The sequence below is a fragment of the Halichoeres trimaculatus genome, unplaced genomic scaffold (genome assembly GCF_033239565.1).
Source record: "Halichoeres trimaculatus isolate MK-OKI-2021-1 unplaced genomic scaffold, fHalTri1.1 fHalTri1_scaffold_22, whole genome shotgun sequence".
Taxonomy (NCBI): Eukaryota; Metazoa; Chordata; class Actinopteri; order Labriformes; family Labridae; genus Halichoeres; species Halichoeres trimaculatus.
Window position 1 is genome coordinate 11,244,865 of NW_027437200.1, and position 19,253 is coordinate 11,264,117.

The window sequence follows — 19,253 nt, forward strand, 5'->3', positions numbered from 1 at the left end:
ATTTGCATGTTATGCAAACTGAGTTTTGCATACCTAGCTGTAGTTCAGAAGCTTTCTAGTGCTGCCTTTCACCATGACACACAAGAATTCCCATACACACAGAATATACCCGTCTATCATTTGTTTGCTCTATCAGCATTGCCATATCTCTTTAGTTCTTTGAATAAATAATCTGGCTCCAGCCAAACAATCATAAAAGTTAAAGAATTTTCTGCTATTTTTGATCCTTGTACAAACTGCTTTCCAAAACATTTCATCTAAAAAGATACCTAAAAATTAAATCTGGTATACTTTCCTACTCCTTGGATATAGCAAATCACTGGCTATATTTACATGCAGTCAATATTTGGGTTAAGGTTGATATTCCAGTTTCTGACGCATTTGGAATAACCCGTTTACATGTGTGAGCAAACAGTAATTGCTGTTTACACGGTATTCTGAGCCAGTGTTTTTCCTAGGTAAACGCTTTTTTTTTTTATTATTTTGGGTGCAGAATAGGCGCTATGGGATGTTAAGATGTTCCTTGTGGTGGTTTTCCCAGCTCTCTGTCCGCTATATAGAATGTGTTTGTCTGTCTGTGTAAATGCTGGCAATTCAAATTGTGCACCACTTCCGCTCCTTTTTCCTGTATCCATAGCAACAGAGTAACAACAGCAGCAGAATAAGATTCTTTGAGAACACATGCGAAGAACACAAATTAATGTTCTTTTCAGTGGGGATATCCTGATATGTGTACACAAATATTTGGGTTAGAAAAGGAGTAACCCAGAGGTAATTTGGCGGTTTTCTAAAGACCAGAATATGAGCATATTCATTTTTTTTTTAAAAGCATCATTGGTGTTTACATGGCTCTGGGTAATCAGATTACTACTAATATTCTGAATATGAAAGGGTTACTGACTGCATGTACATGTAGCCAGTGATCATCATACTCAACTGACAACACAGAGAGATCATTGATCTCTTTCTTTAAAATGTTAAAAGTTAAATAATAAATGTTTTAAATGTCCAGACTAATTCAGGAAATCATTAGTTCATGCCCTCCAAACATATATAACCTGCTTACCATAAACGCGGATGTCTTCTCAGTGTAGGGGCCCAGTGTGTGTGTGTGTGTGGTATGTCTATAATTGGACCTCATCCCACTCCCTAATTAACCACCATATGTAGAGACCTTCTAAAGTCTTTCTTCACTTCCTTCATCAGTCTACTCTGTCTCTTTTTCTCTCCATCAATCATCCCTTCAGCTCAACCCCATCCTAGCACTTGAATCGTGTTTTTCCTTCCTTATTAATGACATCTCCCTGGGCAGACCCCCTCCAGATGCCTTGACCCTCTGACAAACACCTTCATTACCTGACCATAACGTCAAACACACTCAGAGTGGACGGACCACCCTCTGAGGCTGAGGTCTTATATGGACAGACGCCAGCTAATGAGCCCCTCTTCAAAAAAAGGAAAACGAATCCATAAACAGCGTACGCATGTAGAAAGACAAACACTAAGCTGGTCTGTCTCCCTGCCCACACAGTGTCCTCACCACAAATTAATGTGTGTGTACACTGCCAGTCAGGAGAGAGCCATTAGTGAGATACTGATAAAAGTAGCTGCTCCAAATGCACCTTTGCTCAGCCGTACTACATGTGGCTTTGACAAGCTTATGGGAGTGGCGTGAAAACGAGGGTCAGTGCACACAGAGTGAGCGTTTTGCTTTGGCAACATGGCAGAACTTGATGACAGGCGGTAACCTTTGGACTCAAGAGAGAGGAGAGGAAAGAGGAGGGAGTGGGGCCAATGAGAGTAAATGAGCCACAGATTACGGACAGTAAGAAAGAAACCAGCAGCTAGATTGTAGTGTGTTATCAAGACAGTATAAGTTTCCTTAGGTCGAAGATGAATCAGTATTTAAATGGCCTCTTTGGTTGAAATGTGCTTTTCAACATCATCCTTTTTCCCAAGCTGTAAGAAAAATAAAGCTTGGGTAGAGTCCCAGCTTGTAAAAATATGACACAGTAGGTTACGTTTAAGTGTAATTTCTGAATGAGTAACTGGCATGAGTGACCACTAGGTCAAGGATGCTGTGTCTGTATAAGGAGGAACCTGGAAAAGGCCCTAAGCTAAACTAGTGCCCTGTGGGTGCAGTCTGAACACACTGTTGAAGTAGCACTTAAGTATTGTTTCACATTTAGAGGTTAAATCGAGGACAATCTACAGCTGGAAAAACACAGGACTAGGTTTCTTTCTTGGGCATAAACTTACAAATTTCAACTTAAAAAAAAACTATAGCGTTTGAAATTATACTTTTTTTTTTCAGATTAAATTTTTCATACTAGTAAGAGTATTTATGTAACTAGAGTGTGTAAAACTCAAACGAGTGATCTTTTTCCTACACCTTCCCAAGTAGATTTGGTGCCTGTAATCCAACCAAACTTAAAAGATTTACAGTGATAAGCACATCAAAGTGTTCGTATTTATAAGATTTTGAGGCCATTTATTAAGAGGACACCTTAGGAAAGGCATTAAACATAAAGGGCAGACATGTGAAGATGACGGGGGTAAGAATCAAACTCAGGGATAATACAGCACAGTGTAGTCTCTATGTGAAAGATTTACAAATTAACCACAGAACAACATCCAAATCAAGGTGAGTCCAAATGAGCTTTACAAGCCCATGCCCAATCTGTGTTTGGATTGGTCCAGCCCCATGACGATGGTAATTAGTTCTCACCAGGAGAAGCGACTCATAGCACATCCTAGTAATCACACACGTATCGAATTAATCTGCTCTGGTGAGTGCATTACAACACTGACTGTGGTAGAAATGGTAGTTCCAGTTGCCGTTCTGATTTGGCAAACGTCTCAGGCTGGTCTTGAGAATTTGGAGACAGTAATACATTGCACAGTTGAGAGAGAAGCCAGTCAGCCCAAACCGTCTCTGATGGAGAGAAGTGGAGTGAGATCCTGACCTACACTGTTGGAATAACAGCAACAGTGTTCAAAGTTTAGACATTTACGTCACTAGTGTTCAAAGGTGTTTCAACTGCAAAAGTAAATGAGGACAAAAATGTTGTAACAATGTCCCAGCAGAAGTCTTATTCAGCTCATGAAACGTTAATTTCAATCAAAGTGTTAAAGAGTTTTTGTAGCTGTAGATGAAGAATTTCTAAATCAATAAACCCATCCCTAAATCAAATGTTGTTAGTCGAGTATTGAGCATGACAACATAAAGTGAATAGGTGGTTACACTCTTGCTCACCTTGTCAGAGTTTTTTATTGCATAACCACCAACTCTCTTTATGTTTCCCCTTATTTGTCTGCTGAACCTGTAAAATCAAGCAGTACTTGCATATTCATAAGAGACAACTTCCAAACACAAACTGATGCTAAGTGGTCCCTGAAATGTCCTTTTATGGAGCTTGGTGCAAAAAACTGAAGCCCAGTTCATTCTCCTGCATTAACTCTACGCCGGAGTGACTGATGGGGTCATGAGCACAACATGAATTTGTGATGAGCCCTCTGCAACGCTTTGCTAAACTTTGCCAAATGCTTGTGGGAAGTTTGATAGTGTTTCCCAAACCAACAGCATTTCTGTTTGCGTTTTCACAGCCACTCTGAACATATTATGGTAAATTGGAGCTGACACATATTGCAGCTGATTATGCAGCAATTACAAGAAAGAAAAGACTCCAATGTATTCAGGTTTTACTGTTATAGAAGAAATCATAGGCAATTGAAAGAAACACATTTCTCTTCCTCGAATTTGAAATATTTAGAGCATTACTGGGCAGCATGACACTGGCTGAAAGTTCTAGGTTATAATGCTAAGGGATGGAAATTTACAGTAATCCCTCTATTCGATTACTGAAGTACCCTCTATTCAAGTACTTGCAGAGTTTCTTTCTCTTCAACAGTAAACAAACAAAAAAGGGTCCGTTGGATACAAACCCCTCAGACCATGATTATAGACTTCAAATACATCTATTCCACTCGTGCAGCTGTTGTTGGCGGTGGCCTTTACCCCGGCTTAACAAACACCATCAGCTCTCTGAACCCAACATCTTCCACAAAACTCAAAGGGAGCATATCTTCAGTTACTGTTTTGGTTATTAGGCAGGCTAATCTCCTCCACTCTGGTTTTGTCACAACAGCGAGAGCTGTCAGGGCAAGCAAATGATGTGATGTGAGACCGCCTCTTTTTCTGACTCAGCTGTTTTGACTGACATTGTTGTAGGTGTAGCAGTCAGTTCTGTATATGTTGTGCTTTTGTTTTTGGCTTAATATGTTCCTACAGAGTTGCCATAGCTGCTTAAAACAGTTGTTCGTGCTCTGATCTGGCTCGGTGTGATGAAGCCGTACATTTGTATCCCTTGATAATGTTCCTGCTTAGTTTATTCATTTAGGTTAAACAAAAAGCTAGGTCACGCATGTAATACTGTATGAGTTCAAGTTAAGTAACCAAAAGCTGCGCTTTCACTGGTGCATAAGTAACAAAGTGTTACTCAAGTAATGGTGTCACGGTACTCAAGTACTTATCCCCAATAATGATTGAGCAGAATGTAATGATTTTGGTTCTCCAAGTCTGTCGTGGGCAGAGAAATACTTCCCTAGTTTTCCTTAATGAACAATTAAAAAAAGTAAAGAAAAACTTCGGCTTTGGGATCCTTTGCGTAATTATTCTTTATAAATTTATGCGTGTGTTGCTAGGCGCCGCCCTGTTGGCTATGGCTGCCTTTTGTAGCAGCTCTCTCTTCTTTGTCCGTTTCTTGTAATTTTTTCGTCTCTTTTTCATAATCTTTGTATTTAGAGTGGATCATTACTTTGTTTGGCTCATTTGTTGGTCATGGACACCAAACTTTTTGTGGTTTCAGTGATATTTTTACTCTTTTTGCTCCTGTGTTTGTCTGGAGATCCTACATGTAACCATGGCTGCATTGTTTACATGTGAACTCAGCTGTTAGCAGCCTGTAGCATGTCAATGCTAACTGGTGCAAGGCCTGATGTTTTCCCACAAGGTGAGGAGAAGAAGGTGAGGACGATGTGCTAGTTTTCAGGTGTGAGCTAAGAAGTGACGACATGGACCTGTCCTTCCATCCATCGTTATTGGGGACGTAAGATCTATCTCCAATAAGATGGACGAGCTAGTCGTGCTAACCCAGCAACAGAGGGAATACCAGAGGGCAGAGTAGCATCATGCTATTCACAGACATGGCTAACGGAGCTAACATCAGACACCAACGCCACGTTGGAGGAGTTTCACCTGCTGTGAGCAGACAGGATCCAGGAGACAGAGACTGAACAGACTGCTGAAGAAGCTCAGTCCTGGACCCTGTGGAGGTGGAGGCTGGCTGAACTGGAGAATGATGGACAAGCTGTCATCATCTATTTTCTTATGGAGCTTTTTGCACTTTCTATACACTTTCTTACTTTTGTTTTCTTGATTGCTGCTGTGACTTCAATTTCGTTTTACTTGTTACAATGACAATAAATTTCTATTCTATTCTATTCTATTCTAAGAACTGAAGGCCTTTCACTTGACATAAAGGAAGACAGAGGTTACAACAAAAGATGAGATAAAAAGAAAGACAGAGAGGAAACTAAAACAGAAGAGATGAGCGACAAACCAAGACTAATGGAAGGAGGAAGGGAGAGTGACAGAGAGATGACAAAGAATGAATGAGGAAGAGATCCCAGGCACAGATACAGAACCACAGAAATGATAGCTGAGTAATGAATGGAGTGAAATTATGAAGAGGGTGAAAGAGGAGGAGGAGGAAGGCTGGAGCTGTCCAGATGTCAGACCCACACTTCACATGTGGCTGTGGTTGACCCTTCACCTCTCCCCCCTCTCCTCCCCTCTATCTCTCCATCCCTTGTTTCTCACCACTCTGTCAGGATGTCAGCAGTGTTTCTCGGCATGGCGTCAGACCTTCACACAACCATGTGTTCTCTCCTCCTCTTACTCCCGCTCTCATATATTAAATCAAACTGATAATGAAAAACTGTGGCTTGGTTCTTCAATGTATCTGTCTAATGCTGGTCCAAGACAAGCAATCTGTCAAAACACAGGCACCGAGAACAACTGGAATGAAACTGGTTATAGGGTCACAGTGACACGACAGCTCTGCTTACAAAAGAGGTTTGTTTCCAAGGATAGAAACATTTCATTTGATGAATTGTCTGTCAAATCTTAGGTGCACTCTTCCAGCCATTATGCAATCATCTGAACCTATGTGTGGACTTTCAACACATCACATACCCAGCGTGGTGCAGGAAAGCAGCAGTTTGCATGTTCTAAAAACAGCAATCTTTTTTATCTTGTTTGAAGAGAGCAAGGATCATTTAGGGCTGCAAACAGAGGATGATTTTTATCAGTGCAGTGGAGTCATAAAAGCAGACCAGAGCAAAAGAAACATGGCTCTGCCCAACAAGTCCCAACATGCATCAGTGCATTTGAACACTGACTGATCACTGATTTGGACTCTTTGGGACTTTTGATTCGATTCTCTTACAGGTTTATGAGGGGAAAGCAGGATATGCAAGTAGGTAAAGCAGATTTTGCAGAAATGTTGACTGGGATGAATTTTTTCCCAAATCCCAAATCTTTTAGTTTTAATTTTTGGAAACAAGACAACAAAAATAGGTAGTAGAAACCATACAATGTATAATTCATGGATGTCATCTCCCATCTGTGTCTGAAGCAGAGCTGTGAAGTCGATCATCATTGAGTGCCATATGGGAAAAGCTGAACGCATCCTATCTTTGGTAAAGCTAGTGGGAGGTAAAGCGCTAAGCTGAAGCAGGCTTTAGGTCTCTAACAGCTCGACATACCCACCAGTCGGTCAGGTCAGCTGTGCCTCTGATTATGCAAAACTCTTAATCATCACTGAGTTATGATAAAATTCAATCTATATACAGTGTGCTATAAAAATCTGCTCTTTGAATGCTGTTTGTATGTTATGTACCAGCTTCAAGCGGACACTTGAGGAAGTGTAGTATTAGCCAGGGGGCATCATCCGGTTCGTAGAAATGAAGTCTATGCAGAAGTGCTAAAAGTTGCTGTTCATTGAGAATCTGCTTGAGACTGGCTGCAGAAAGACCAGAAGTCACATACACACCGAGCCATAAAAATGGACTTTTGCAGCATTAAAAAGTATATTTAAGCCGGGTAAAGGAAATTTAAAGCCGGGGTCGTATTAAATGTGGTTGCTTCCGCAGATTTGCTTCATTTCACAGTCTCAGGAACAGACGGGTGACGTTGCATAGGCTACGTCCATGTTTTATGCAGTCTATGGTTTTAGCACCTCTGCGCTGGCTTTGGGACAGCCGAAATCTAGACTTCCAGTGTAAAGAGTAAAACATGTCTATTGGCCAAGTCAACATGGCTTGGACTTGTTCTTTGGTTTGCCTCCTTTCTTGCCCGCTGGAAATACATTTTGCAGCATTGGCAGCTCTTTCTATAACTGTGCAGCTCATTGTGTCCACTTGTCTCCCTGGTACTTTGCAGACTGCACCACATGTTTGGTTGAGACCAAGAAATACTCATTCTCCTACTTCCCCTGAAACCCTCTGGGTTCGATATCAACCTCTCATTTGGCCTTTGACAGAGGATTCTTGATTAACAACGTTGAGGACGTTGGCAGTTTTTTTCTTTTGCTTGGTTTCATTTGTTGGTCATACTGAGTTCAGGGTCAATCTGATTTTTCCTCCCTGGTCCCGTCAGTGGACCAGGCTGTGAACACAGATTTCCTCATAAATTGATATTGAGTGGCGAGCCATGAGTTTGAGACCTCTGCACTGAAAGCCTGGTCAATACTTCTGTATTGAATCAATGGACTCTATACGGTGACTCAGGTTAAAGGATGTCAAGCAAGAGTGGCTGTAACCCTCGATTCACACATTCTCTGTGTGTGCCGTAGTTCATCAGTGCCACGGTTTCACTCTGTCAGATGTCAAGACCATTCCCACTGGATCGTCTCTGGAGTGAGGGCCCGACTGTTTCTGTGGGAATTGTAAAACCACACACAACTACATATAAAGAAGTAAAACTGCAGTAGAGTGGCAAGGACTCTTGTGTTGTACGTTGCTTTGGACAAAAGCGTCTGCTAAATGAAATTGTAGAACTGTAGAATTGTAGACTAAAGTGGCACGGAGAAGAGTGGCAGCGAAGTATGGCGTAGACAGATCAGACAGATCAGCCCTGCAGAGATTGACACATGCCTCTGGCAAAAACAGACTCACAGCATAGCAGCAGCAAGCAGAAATGTAGGGCCATGGGACTAGAGTAGGGGTGCACCGATCACAATTTTCTGGCCGATCATTCATCACCGATCTTTGACAAGCCTGACCTGCCGATGCCAATTTGGGCCAATACCATTTTTTTTTTTTTCTGGCAGCACATACCTTCATTGTTCTAATCTTATTTTATTGAAAATCATTGAATAATAACTTTAACAACCAATAAAGTATCCTGAGTTTTAGGTCTCAGAGCAAAAAGCAACAATATCTGGCTGTCAGACCTTCCCGAGGGTTCATAAGATCAGTTTCATATGTAAGGATGACCCGATCACCCATCACCCATCACTGATCACTGATCCCCCAAAATTAAGGAACTCGGCACCCACTGATGGGTGCATGTCTCGAATAGAATGGCAGCAAAGTACAGTGTAGTACATGCCACTCGTGGAGTGTGAAATGGGGGTAAGACGAAAAGTGGCCTTTCCTGTATTTTTTCTTATTTATGGCCCATGACCCCATACGGTCTTATAAAATAAGAAAAGGTAAAAATAAAAGTTATTGTGAAGCTAAATTCTTTTCTTATGTGAAAAAGAAAATGCCATGTGTTTTAATTTTTAATTCTTACCATATAAGATAATCTTGACATGGGTTTAGTATTTTTTAATGATTGTATATCTAGTATATTGTTATTGTTGGCATCTAGGACATTTGACAAGTTATGGGATTTACTTTTGACAAGTTTTCAGTGGCTTGTAAAGCAAATTAAGCTGTGGTTACATAAAAGTAATCAAGCCAACAGGTCATTTTGTATGCCCTTTAATTATCGTGTAATGAGAGTACAACTAGGGTTTAATTTGAAGGTGTCATTTTAGCAAGAGCTTTTATGCTATGTGATGCTTTAAATAGGATACAATAAGAGGAAATAAATCCAAAACTCAAAACTTTCCAAACACTGGTTACGGCTGCTTTAGCATTCAACCCTACACACAAAAAAATGTGGTTCTGCATCTGTTCATCTAAGCTATGAGAGCCATATGTCTGCCTGCTGTATCTGGTGAGAGCCTGCTGATCATCTCTGGTCGCTAACACACCAGTCATGACGCAATCCCAAAACAGGTCAGTCCTTTCAAATGTGGCTTCAGTCTCACTCATCCCTGCTCCACAAGTACTTCCACCCCACAGATTTCCCTCCCTCATCCCCAGTCTGCACTTTCCTGAGGGGGAGGTTGCTCTGAAAGACCTGCTCTCTGCATGGCATGCTGCTCATCTTGCATGGGGTGTATCTTCATAGCAGCCAGAGCTTTCAGCACCAAGTATAAGTCTGTTGGTTTAATCTGTAACGAGAGCTTTCCAGACAGGAATAGGTTTAAATCAAACTAAATTCAACAAAATACAAGCACCTACATGTGCAAAGTGAGCAATTAGACATCTAACATTCTCTTTGAAGCAGATAAGCTTGTGCAAAGAGCAGAATCTAAAGTCAGGATCTTTCAGAAAAGAAGAGCAAGAGTCTGCTCCCAGTTTGGTTTGATGACACGCAAACAGATAAACACAGAGGACAACAGCAGCTGAAAAGAGTCTACGGTGTCCTCAATTGTTCCCATGATTACAGCTCTGAGCTTCTCTAAGTCAACTGCTGTGCTTCCTGCAAGCTCTGAAAAAATAATCCCAACCTTACAACAATAATAAACTCTGAACACAACATTCTGTGGTGCTGCAGGCTTCAGTTGAGTTACAGAAAACTTAAACTGGATCCAACTTTCACAACTCATAACTTCACCTCATTAATGAGCCACAAGGTCCTCCATGAAACTTAACAAGCCCCAGTCTGTTTGTTGCTGTGTGACTCTACAAAAAATGGAGTTGTTGATGTCAAGTGTAAATATGACTTTTTTCACTTCCATGAGTTATATCGAGGCCCTGACAGGAAACCAAGCTGCTCAGTAGTCAAGCTGTCTGTCTCTGTTCTGTTAATTGGTTGTTTGGGAGGAATTTTAACTGAATTCCACTCGGGATTCTTCTAAATTGAATTGCGGCAGGGCTGCAGAGGGCGGAGCAGCAGGCGCTCGGGGAGAGGGAAGGAGGGAGGGTGTAGTAGGGAGGGGAGGAAAATGGTTTGGCTCTGGAGCCTCTCAACAAGCTCCAACAGGAAGTCATTCAACGTGTATCACACAAGTCCAGGACAAAACAACCGCACGCGCACATATGAGCGCACGCTGAAACACAGTGGGGAGACAATCCATGTGGGAAACACACACACACACACACACATGCTGGCCTACCCAGTACCACTCCTTTTTGAATGACACAAAATAAGAGTAAGTCATCTGATGGGCTTACAGCAGATGACAGCAGTGACAGATGAGGAAGGGATTAAGATGTAAAGGGGAAAAAGTTAAAAGAAAAGGAGGACAAAAGATAGAAATGAAGCGTGCAGAGATTAAAAATGGGGTGAGAAGAGAGGGAAGGGGTCAAAAGTGTTGTTTTCAAGCAAACTGCACTGCAGTGCCCCCAGGCATGTCCCATTTCTGCTTTCAGCTTTGTGAAGTCACCAAACGTATGCCCAAGTTTTCAGGGCAAAGCTGATTGGTCCAGGAACAAAGACAGGTTGTCTGTAAACCATGAACCATCACTTCTTAGCCTTGTGTAAATATATCTTTAGTGCGTTATTCCCATTTTTTTCCCAATATGTTCTTAAAAATGTTTTTGGAGCTGTTCAGTTACTCATGAAGAGTAGATTTCTGTTGAATGCTGTAAAAAAGAGCCAGACTGAGTCATGCTCAATTCCAAATGGATGACCACCAGTGTCCCCAGAGTCTGATCACAGCCTATGAGCATAGTCTCTTTACTCTATGCACTCTGGCTTCAGGGTAATTTACTAGAGCTGGGAAACGCTCTTTAAATCAGGCTTCCAAATGCCATATTAGGAAAAAAATTACTGCAGATTTTTAGTTTGACTGTGAGCTTTCTCCCCTGTGCTATTGTTACGTACATCATACAATTTAACTGAAACCATCAAAACAAATGACACCCCTAACATGAATATTGTATTGGTATAAGGAGTGCACCAATCACCAATCTTTAAAAAGCCTGACCTGCCGATACCGATTTTTATTTGTTATTTGTTATAACTGACAGCATATACCTTCAATGTTCCAATCTTATTTTATTGAAAATCATTGGACGATACCTGTAAAACAATAACATCTTTATGTTTTAACTTTGACTAGCAATAAAGTGTCCTGAGCTTTAGGTCTCAGAGCACAAAGCAACAATGGCTGGCTGTCAGACCTTCCCGGAAATATATAAGATCAGCAAAGCCTGTCTCTTAAGAGGGGGTGCATGTTCGTTGGATCCCAGCAATGAAGTTACACAGTGGTGCACAGACATTGGCAAATAACCATAAATAAGGTCAGATGACACAATTTGTAGACCTGACTTCAAAGCAGGGAGGTTTAACACAGAAGGAAACTTTGAAGGCTAACAACAACTATGATGCTTGAGCGTTCTTTAAATATGGTGGCCAAACTAAAGCTGACTGAATGTTTACTCTACAAAATGCCCATTTGTAAAGATAACCATGTTTGTCTAATCTAATCATCTAACTAATCATCCACTCCTTAGTTGGTTAACTAGCTTTTATCGTGCCTATTTCAACACTGGATTACTAGTCTTAAACACTGGGACTAAGTTTGGGTTCCTCCTTAAGGCAGAGGAAGGGGATGACTGTCCTGCAGCAGTCAGAGATTAACAACCTGAAGACAGCTGAAGGGGTGCACTGTTACAGAAGCGTATTGCATTCACTTGAAGAAAAAATAAACAACTCAGGTTTTTCAGAGTAATTTATTCTTTGGTTTGTTTTTGTTATAATTTTTTCTGTTTTTCTGATTAATATTTTTTTATTGGTTTGTTTTTTGTTAAAATAATTATATTGTTTTGGGTTTTTTTTATTTATAATTATTTCTGTTTTATGAGTAATTTTTTTGTGGTAATTAATTTTTTTTTCTGATTAATATTTTTTATTGGTTTGTTTTTTGTTATAATTCTTTCTGTTTTTTAAGGTAATTTTTTCCTCCTGTTTTTAGGAGTAATTTTTTTTCCTGAAGTATCGAGCTACTTCGAAATCCCGCGAGAACCTCCAACCTGCAGACACTCCCGTGGATGTGTGGTGGCTCCTATGTCCCGCACATAGGCTATATGCCTTATCCTTAATTTTCTACCGGTCTGTACCGGGTCAATAAAGGTAAGGTATTAGCCACACACAGGGTATGATACCCTTGTTATGTTTTCGACTTTATCCTTATATTTTATATTTTAAGCCTATCGTTCAATGAAATACTTAAGGAATAGACAAAGAAGTGGCATTAAAAAATGCTTTGCTTCTACACTGGAAAGCCGGTAGAAAGTTAAGGATAAGGCATATATGTGCCGAACAGGATCTCTAATCCGTGCGGGACACAGGAGCCACCACACATCCACAGGAGTCGTCTGCAGGTTGGAGGTTCTCGGGGCATTAGCTCGATACTTCAGGAAAAAATTACTCCTAAAAACAGGAGGAAAAAAATACTCATAAAAACAGAAAAAATATAACAAAAAACAAACCAATAAAAAAAATTTAATCAGAAAAACAAAATTAATTACCACAAAAAAACAAACCAAAGAATAAATTACTCTGAAAAACCTGAGTTGTTTTTTTTTTCTTCAAGTGAATGCAATACGCTTACGTACACTGTTGTTTAATTTGATGGACAATCCAATCAGTTTGTTTGCCTGGTGATGGTGGAAAGGACTCGTGTCGTAGGAAAGCTGGAACCAGTTGATGACTGTCACTGTGTTAAAACCTCAAAAGATGGGTTATATCTCAAAAACTGTTCAATCTCTGTATACTAAGTATGATATTTAGCACTAAGTTTAAGTGCATGACAGATACCACAATCCAAGTGTGTGACTTCATGGGGGGATCTGAGCTCATCCTGTAAACTTTACTGGAGGGATCTGGGCATTACTTTTTTCAGATAAACAGAAAACCTGGAAGTAGGCTCCTTTTCTGCATTAACTTTAAAATACACAGCTCAAAAACACACACAAAAAGAACAGTCTGAATATCATTTCAACAACTCTGTCTTTGGTAATCTGTCATTTTTCTCATCTCACCCACACCCTCTTCTTACTGAATTGAACTCTGCCCCTCTCTCTCCATTTATCCCTTACAGTTCCTTTGTTGATTTTCAGAGGGGAAAAAGCAAATAGAGGAGAAGAGGGGATGAAAGATAGGACAAAGCGTGCACATGTTTTCGAGTGTTCACACACTAAATCATATCCATGAGTATTTCCTGGGAATTCCCTTTGAGAGAAAAAGAGACAGATACAGAGACAGCTAGTGTGTGTGAGACAGAAAGGAAATCAAAGGGACATGGTTTTCTCTGTTTGCGTGACAAGAGCACACACACACACACACACACACACACACACACACACACACACAACAAGCATTCAACTTAAATATGTGTAGAGCTCTGTTGCGCATAATTTAAGTTACTTTAAAACATTCACACTGTGCGTTTTCTTTGCATGTGTTTCTGTGCATGTTGGAACAAGTGGAAACACCACCCCTGACCTGATGGCAGCCACAGTGGAACTATGAACCCGTGCTTGCAAGGTTTTAATGACACACACACGCACACACACACACACACTTGCATGCAATTACACTGTGAATCCGAGACAGTGGTTTTCAAATGAGAGACTCAGACTTGCAGATCAGCCAGCTACTGAGTTAATCATTGATGGCTGCTCAGACACATGGGTACATACACACATCTGGAGACACACGCACATACACACACTCACAAACACATTATTATTGTTGTTGTTAAGGTCAATGACACAGGCAGGCGCATGTCAGGGTTGCCAGACATGCGGCTGCAGAAATAGGCGGAAGGAAAAGTAGTTCGAGGGAAATATGTTTAACCTCAGTTTACCATTTTAAGTACAAACACTGCAAAAGCCCACAAAACAGATTTAGCTAAGAATTGATAAATCCTGTGTGCAATATTATATGTGCTGTAAAATGCACTTGTAATTCTTCAAGAAGAAGCACTCTGCATGTTTGCACCCAGACAGGTGCTTTGTCCTCTGATCCTCTGGGGGAAAGGAAAGAAAGTACAGGAAGAGAAATAAGCAAAATGAATAGAGAAAAGAGGGTGTTAAGACTGAACCTGAGCCCGAGGAAAACCGGCTTGACAAGAATTCAACACAACACACACATTCAAGTACTGCAGCCTGCTGGCAACTATTGAGGGATTGTCTACCCGAGTATCTGATTAACAATCACACACTAACATAGTGTGCTTCAGTGTGTGCCACAGGGTTTGAGGGCTACACACCTGTGGTCACACACATCGCTTCTCTATTTGTCACACACACACATCACTTTACAGCACTGGGCCTACTGTCAAAGCAGGCTGTCAGCTCTCATGTTGTCTCGTCTTACAGAGTTGGTCACATCAGGAGAACTTCATGACACAACAGCGTGATTAACAGCGACACATGTTTCAAAACTCCTGTCAACAAACTGCTAACATGAAATGCTCACCTCGTCCCATTTGATGAATTTACCACCCTTCTTCAAAGCTTCGTGGACGGACACGGGTTTGAGCTGCAGCGCGTGGACTCCCGGCTTGGCCCCGGCCATGGCGAGGGAGTCCCAGCCCGGGTGCCAACGCCTAAACCCCGGCTACGGCGAGCTGGACTCCTCGGAAGGAACAAAAACGCTCTTCCGTCCTTCCTCCACCTCCACCCCCGGAGCTTCTTCGACTTTTCCGGGGAGAGAGGGTTAATTCAAAGGGCACAGAGAGAGGAAGTTTCAGGACACCGACCTTAAAAGTTAGTGAACCTCAGCGAGAGTTTGAAGAACATGAGGAGTAAAATCCAGAGAGGACTGAAGTTCGCTGTTTCAGCGCGCACCGCTGTCTTGTCCGCGTCCACGCAGCAACGCGGTGACGCGCCTTCAACTCCCCTTTTAATTGTAGTCTCTTGATTCATATATTTGTTTATTCATGCAGGATCATTTCACTGAGCCCGCTAAGAGATCCTTTCCTTCCTTCCTCCCATCTACTCGACCCCTCTCCTCTTCTCTCCTCTGCTCCTTGCGCCCTCTCGCTCCTCTACTAACTTTCTCTGCTTCCTCTCTCTCCTGTCGCCTCCGACGCGTTTCTTCTTCTCTCCTCCTCCTCTCCTCCCCGCATGTTTTCTGTGGAAAAAAAGAGAAGATTCAGAGAGGAGTGAGAGGACAGTGTCAGATCGCTTTGGGTGAATGAGACATGAGAGGAGTGGGGAAGTCGGACTTCGTGAAAAAAAAGGGCTGTGTGTTAATCAGTTCTGCTTTCAACTTTCTGTGCATGTTGTTTAGATATCAAATTTTCAACTCAACTTTCTTTCTTTCATTTCTTTTGGGGAGGGATTATTATGATGTTGACATTTCTGTCACGCTTACTTCACCACTCCGCCTCCTCACATGGACTCCAAACTTCCCGCTAAAAATTTAAGAAGCACTTTAGTGATTTTGTTTTGCGCTTATTTGATGCTCAAAAAGTTGTGAGATGTGGCTTTAGAGAAAAGAAATGTCAACATCTCAGTGACTTATAGTGATATTGATTAATTTAGAGATTTTGAGAGTTAATCTATGATTCTGTTAAAGTCATCATGCACGTTTGGTTCTTTTCCAAACACATACTATTCAATTCTAGAAAAAGCTTCTTAAAATATCACTAGAGCTCTCTAATTTGAAGAGCAGCCGCTTGCGAACCAAGCATACAGGTGCACCTTAAACTGATGTTGGGGACTTAACAAAAAGCAGGTAGAGCACCACACACCTGTGGATGGCACCAAATCAAAGAAGTAAACAGTGCTCACCAAGGCCATTAGAGGTGGGCGGATCGATCCATTTTTAAATTTTAAATTTTAAATTTTACCCCTCCAAGTCTAGACTGAGATAACCTACTGATATCTTTCAGTGTATAGTTTTCTTAACTTGAAAAAGAAGGTTCTCTGGAGCCTGAAATGCAGCATACATTTTCACATGTAATCCTTCTTTCTCTTACAATGCAATATTTTGAAACCTATAAGGGGTATTTTGTTCAGCTGTTGAGAAAATATGTCTCAGTAGTGCCAACATAAAACCAGCATCACAAAGCAAGAATTGTATTGTCACATAATGCAACATCTATATCAAAATAGCTTTCTTCAATTATGTATCATCATCAGTGTGTGACAGTGTGCAGGTTGAGACTGTTCCCATGTGCAGGTTGATACCCTGAAAGTCAGCCTCTAACTGTACTGTAAGGGAGCGTGGGTAAAAAAGAATAAATGTGAGTGTTCAATGATGTTGCCTGAGGCTGATGAAGACTAGTGGTCATGTGGTGTTAGATACTCACATGCAGAAATGGCATGAAAAAAAGTGGAGGAAGAGAAAGTCATCTGAATAAGACAGCAGCAATGATTTGGGCAAACATCAAGAATGTGTTTCAGTGCCATTGGGCGATAAGAACAGCTGATAACTTCAGGAAATATGAATGAGCCTGCTGAATGAATGCATCCTTATGATGATAAATCAGCATGCAAAATAATCTTCCTGACAGGATGCTCATATGATCCATTAGTGTGAGGCACTTCAGGGACTTGTGAGGAGTGCTTGAATGGCTTTGCAGGAGTCTCACTTGTATACTAATGCCTTTTCATGACCGCGAGGCAAAATAAGATTAGCAGCAACATGATCGGTCATTTCTTTGAGCTAACACTAAGTTGCTTTATGTTAAGTTGTGTTACATCAAGTTGTGTAACATTACATCACAACATTACAAGTTGTGTTATACAGTTACATTTTTATTAAGGTACATTAAGTTTTACATCAAGATGTGTTAGGTTAAGTTGCGTTTCATTGAGTTGTTTCTTTATGTTACGGTAATTAACTTTGTGCATGAGATCATTGCCATATCACATTACATGACACATCACTTATGTTATGTTTATAATAAATCAAAGTTTACAAAGTTTAGTGTGGTTGTCTTAGATTAGCTTACTTTGTGTTTTTTAGCATTATATTAAAATACACCCATTGGCCACTCTATAAGGTACACCTGTCCAATTGCTCGTTAACGCAACTTTCTAATCAGCCAATCACATGGCGGCAAGTCAATGCATTTAGACATGTAGACGTGGTCAAGAATATGATGAGTCTGGATTTCTGCTCCACAATCGGATGGTAGGGTCAGAATTTAGCGTCAACAACATGAAATCATGGATCCATCCTGCCTTGTATCAATGGTTCAGGCTGCTGGTAGTGTAATGGTGTGGGGGATATTTTCTTGGCTCACTTTGGGCCCCTTAGTACCAACTGAGCATGGTTTAAAGTCCACAGCCTACCTGAGTATTGATGCTGACCATGTCCATCCCTTTATGAGCACAGTGTACCCATCTTCTGATGGCTACTTCCAGCAGGATAACGCTCCATGTCATAAAGCTGGAATCATCTCAGACTGGTTTCTTCAACATGACAATGAGTTCCCTGTACTCAAATGGCCTCCACAGTCACCAGATCTCAATCCAATAGAGCACCTTTGGGATGTGGTGGAACAGGAGATTCTCATCATGGATGTTCAGCCGACAAATCTGCAGCAACTGTGTGATGCTATCATGTCAATATGGACCAAACTCTCTGAGGAATGTTTCCAGTACCTTGTTGAATCTATGCCACCAAGGATAAAGGCAGTTCTGAAGGCAAAAGGGGTCCAACCTGGTACTAGCAAGGTGTACCTAATAAAGTGGCCAGTGAATGTATGTCATAGCATGTCATGTCACCTGCTATTTTTTATTAACTTTTGTTATCTTACATAATAGTAAACAATGATTACCTGCAAGAAGAACTATGTTGCTAGCTCTGCTAATGTTAGCCATGTCTATGCACGGACTTAATTCTCTTGTTAACTGTTTCACTTTTTCATGAAGTATAACACGTATACGTAACAAGTATAACAAAAAGCTTTGTGTGTTCAGTCCAAATTTGAATTCTTGTGTCGTCTCAAATTAAAAGTACAAGTTTTAACTCTAAAACGCAGTAAAGTGGAGGTACTGAATGCAATGAAGTGAAATTCCTCCAGGCACTGTAGAGTGCAGTGGTTGACAGAATCTACTTACTATAGTTATATTCCTCCACAGCTTACTGACTGCCATGCTGTGAGTTGGCTCCTGTTTACTGTTGTTTTCTACAGGGAGCAATGTTTAATTAAAGGGCTGATTTAATCCTCCAAATTACCTTTGCCTTTAATTGCTTTGAATTATTTTCCTCTGTGTTGACAATGACGGATCACTTGTGCAGTCTGTAACTTTATTAAAATCATGAAGGCTTTTATTACAGCCATCGGAAACACTCAGTAATTAGCTTAGAGGTAAGCAAGCTAAAGAAGATGGGTGGCCTGCAGTCAGATTAGGGTAAATGTGCTGATTATTATATACATATAAAAAAAAATTACATGAGCACAACATTAAGTGAAGGATTTGGTGGTGAGGTAATACAAGCCCCAGAAAGTCATCAGATAACTTTCCCCTGCCTCCCACCAGATCAGTTTCAGTGTATCATGTTTAAGACTGTTGGAGCAAAGGAGTCAAGTCCTGCTGCCAAGCAACATTACAACTTGGACTACTCATAAAAAAAACGTTACGGAGCAACAGATTTTTTTGGCAACCCCTGCCATTCTCCAACTCCCTAACTACACACGGCTGGAATGTCTGCTATGCTGCAGCCTGCTGACTTACTGACTAGCTGTGTGTTTTTCCTTGACCAAAACCATCGGGAGGAAGAGGAAATTTAAAGAAAACCTTCAAAAATGAATGAGAAATTCTCCATCATATGAACACAGCTCCATATTTATGTTGAGAAACTCATACTTTCCCTTACACATGATCTTCAGAAGGTGCATACAGGCTGCAGGAGATTCAGTGTTTAACAATTCAGCAGCCAG

At 41.0% G+C, this 19,253-nt stretch overlaps 1 protein-coding gene across 2 annotated transcripts in view; it reads right to left on the reverse strand.

Annotated features, from left to right (window-relative positions):
• Nucleotides 1-15,524, reverse strand: part of plcb3 (phospholipase C, beta 3 (phosphatidylinositol-specific)) — a 77,786-nt gene extending 62,262 nt beyond the window's left edge. The window contains exon 1 of one of the 2 annotated variants that reach the window (XM_074699303.1): nt 14,831-15,524. In XM_074699303.1, coding sequence (XP_074555404.1) covers nt 14,831-14,929 — 99 coding nt within the window. In that variant the 5' untranslated portion in view covers nt 14,930-15,524. The remainder of the gene's footprint in view (nt 1-14,830) is intronic. The other variant, XM_074699302.1, reaches the window with a different exon arrangement.
• Between the last annotated feature and the right edge of the window lie 3,729 nt (nt 15,525-19,253).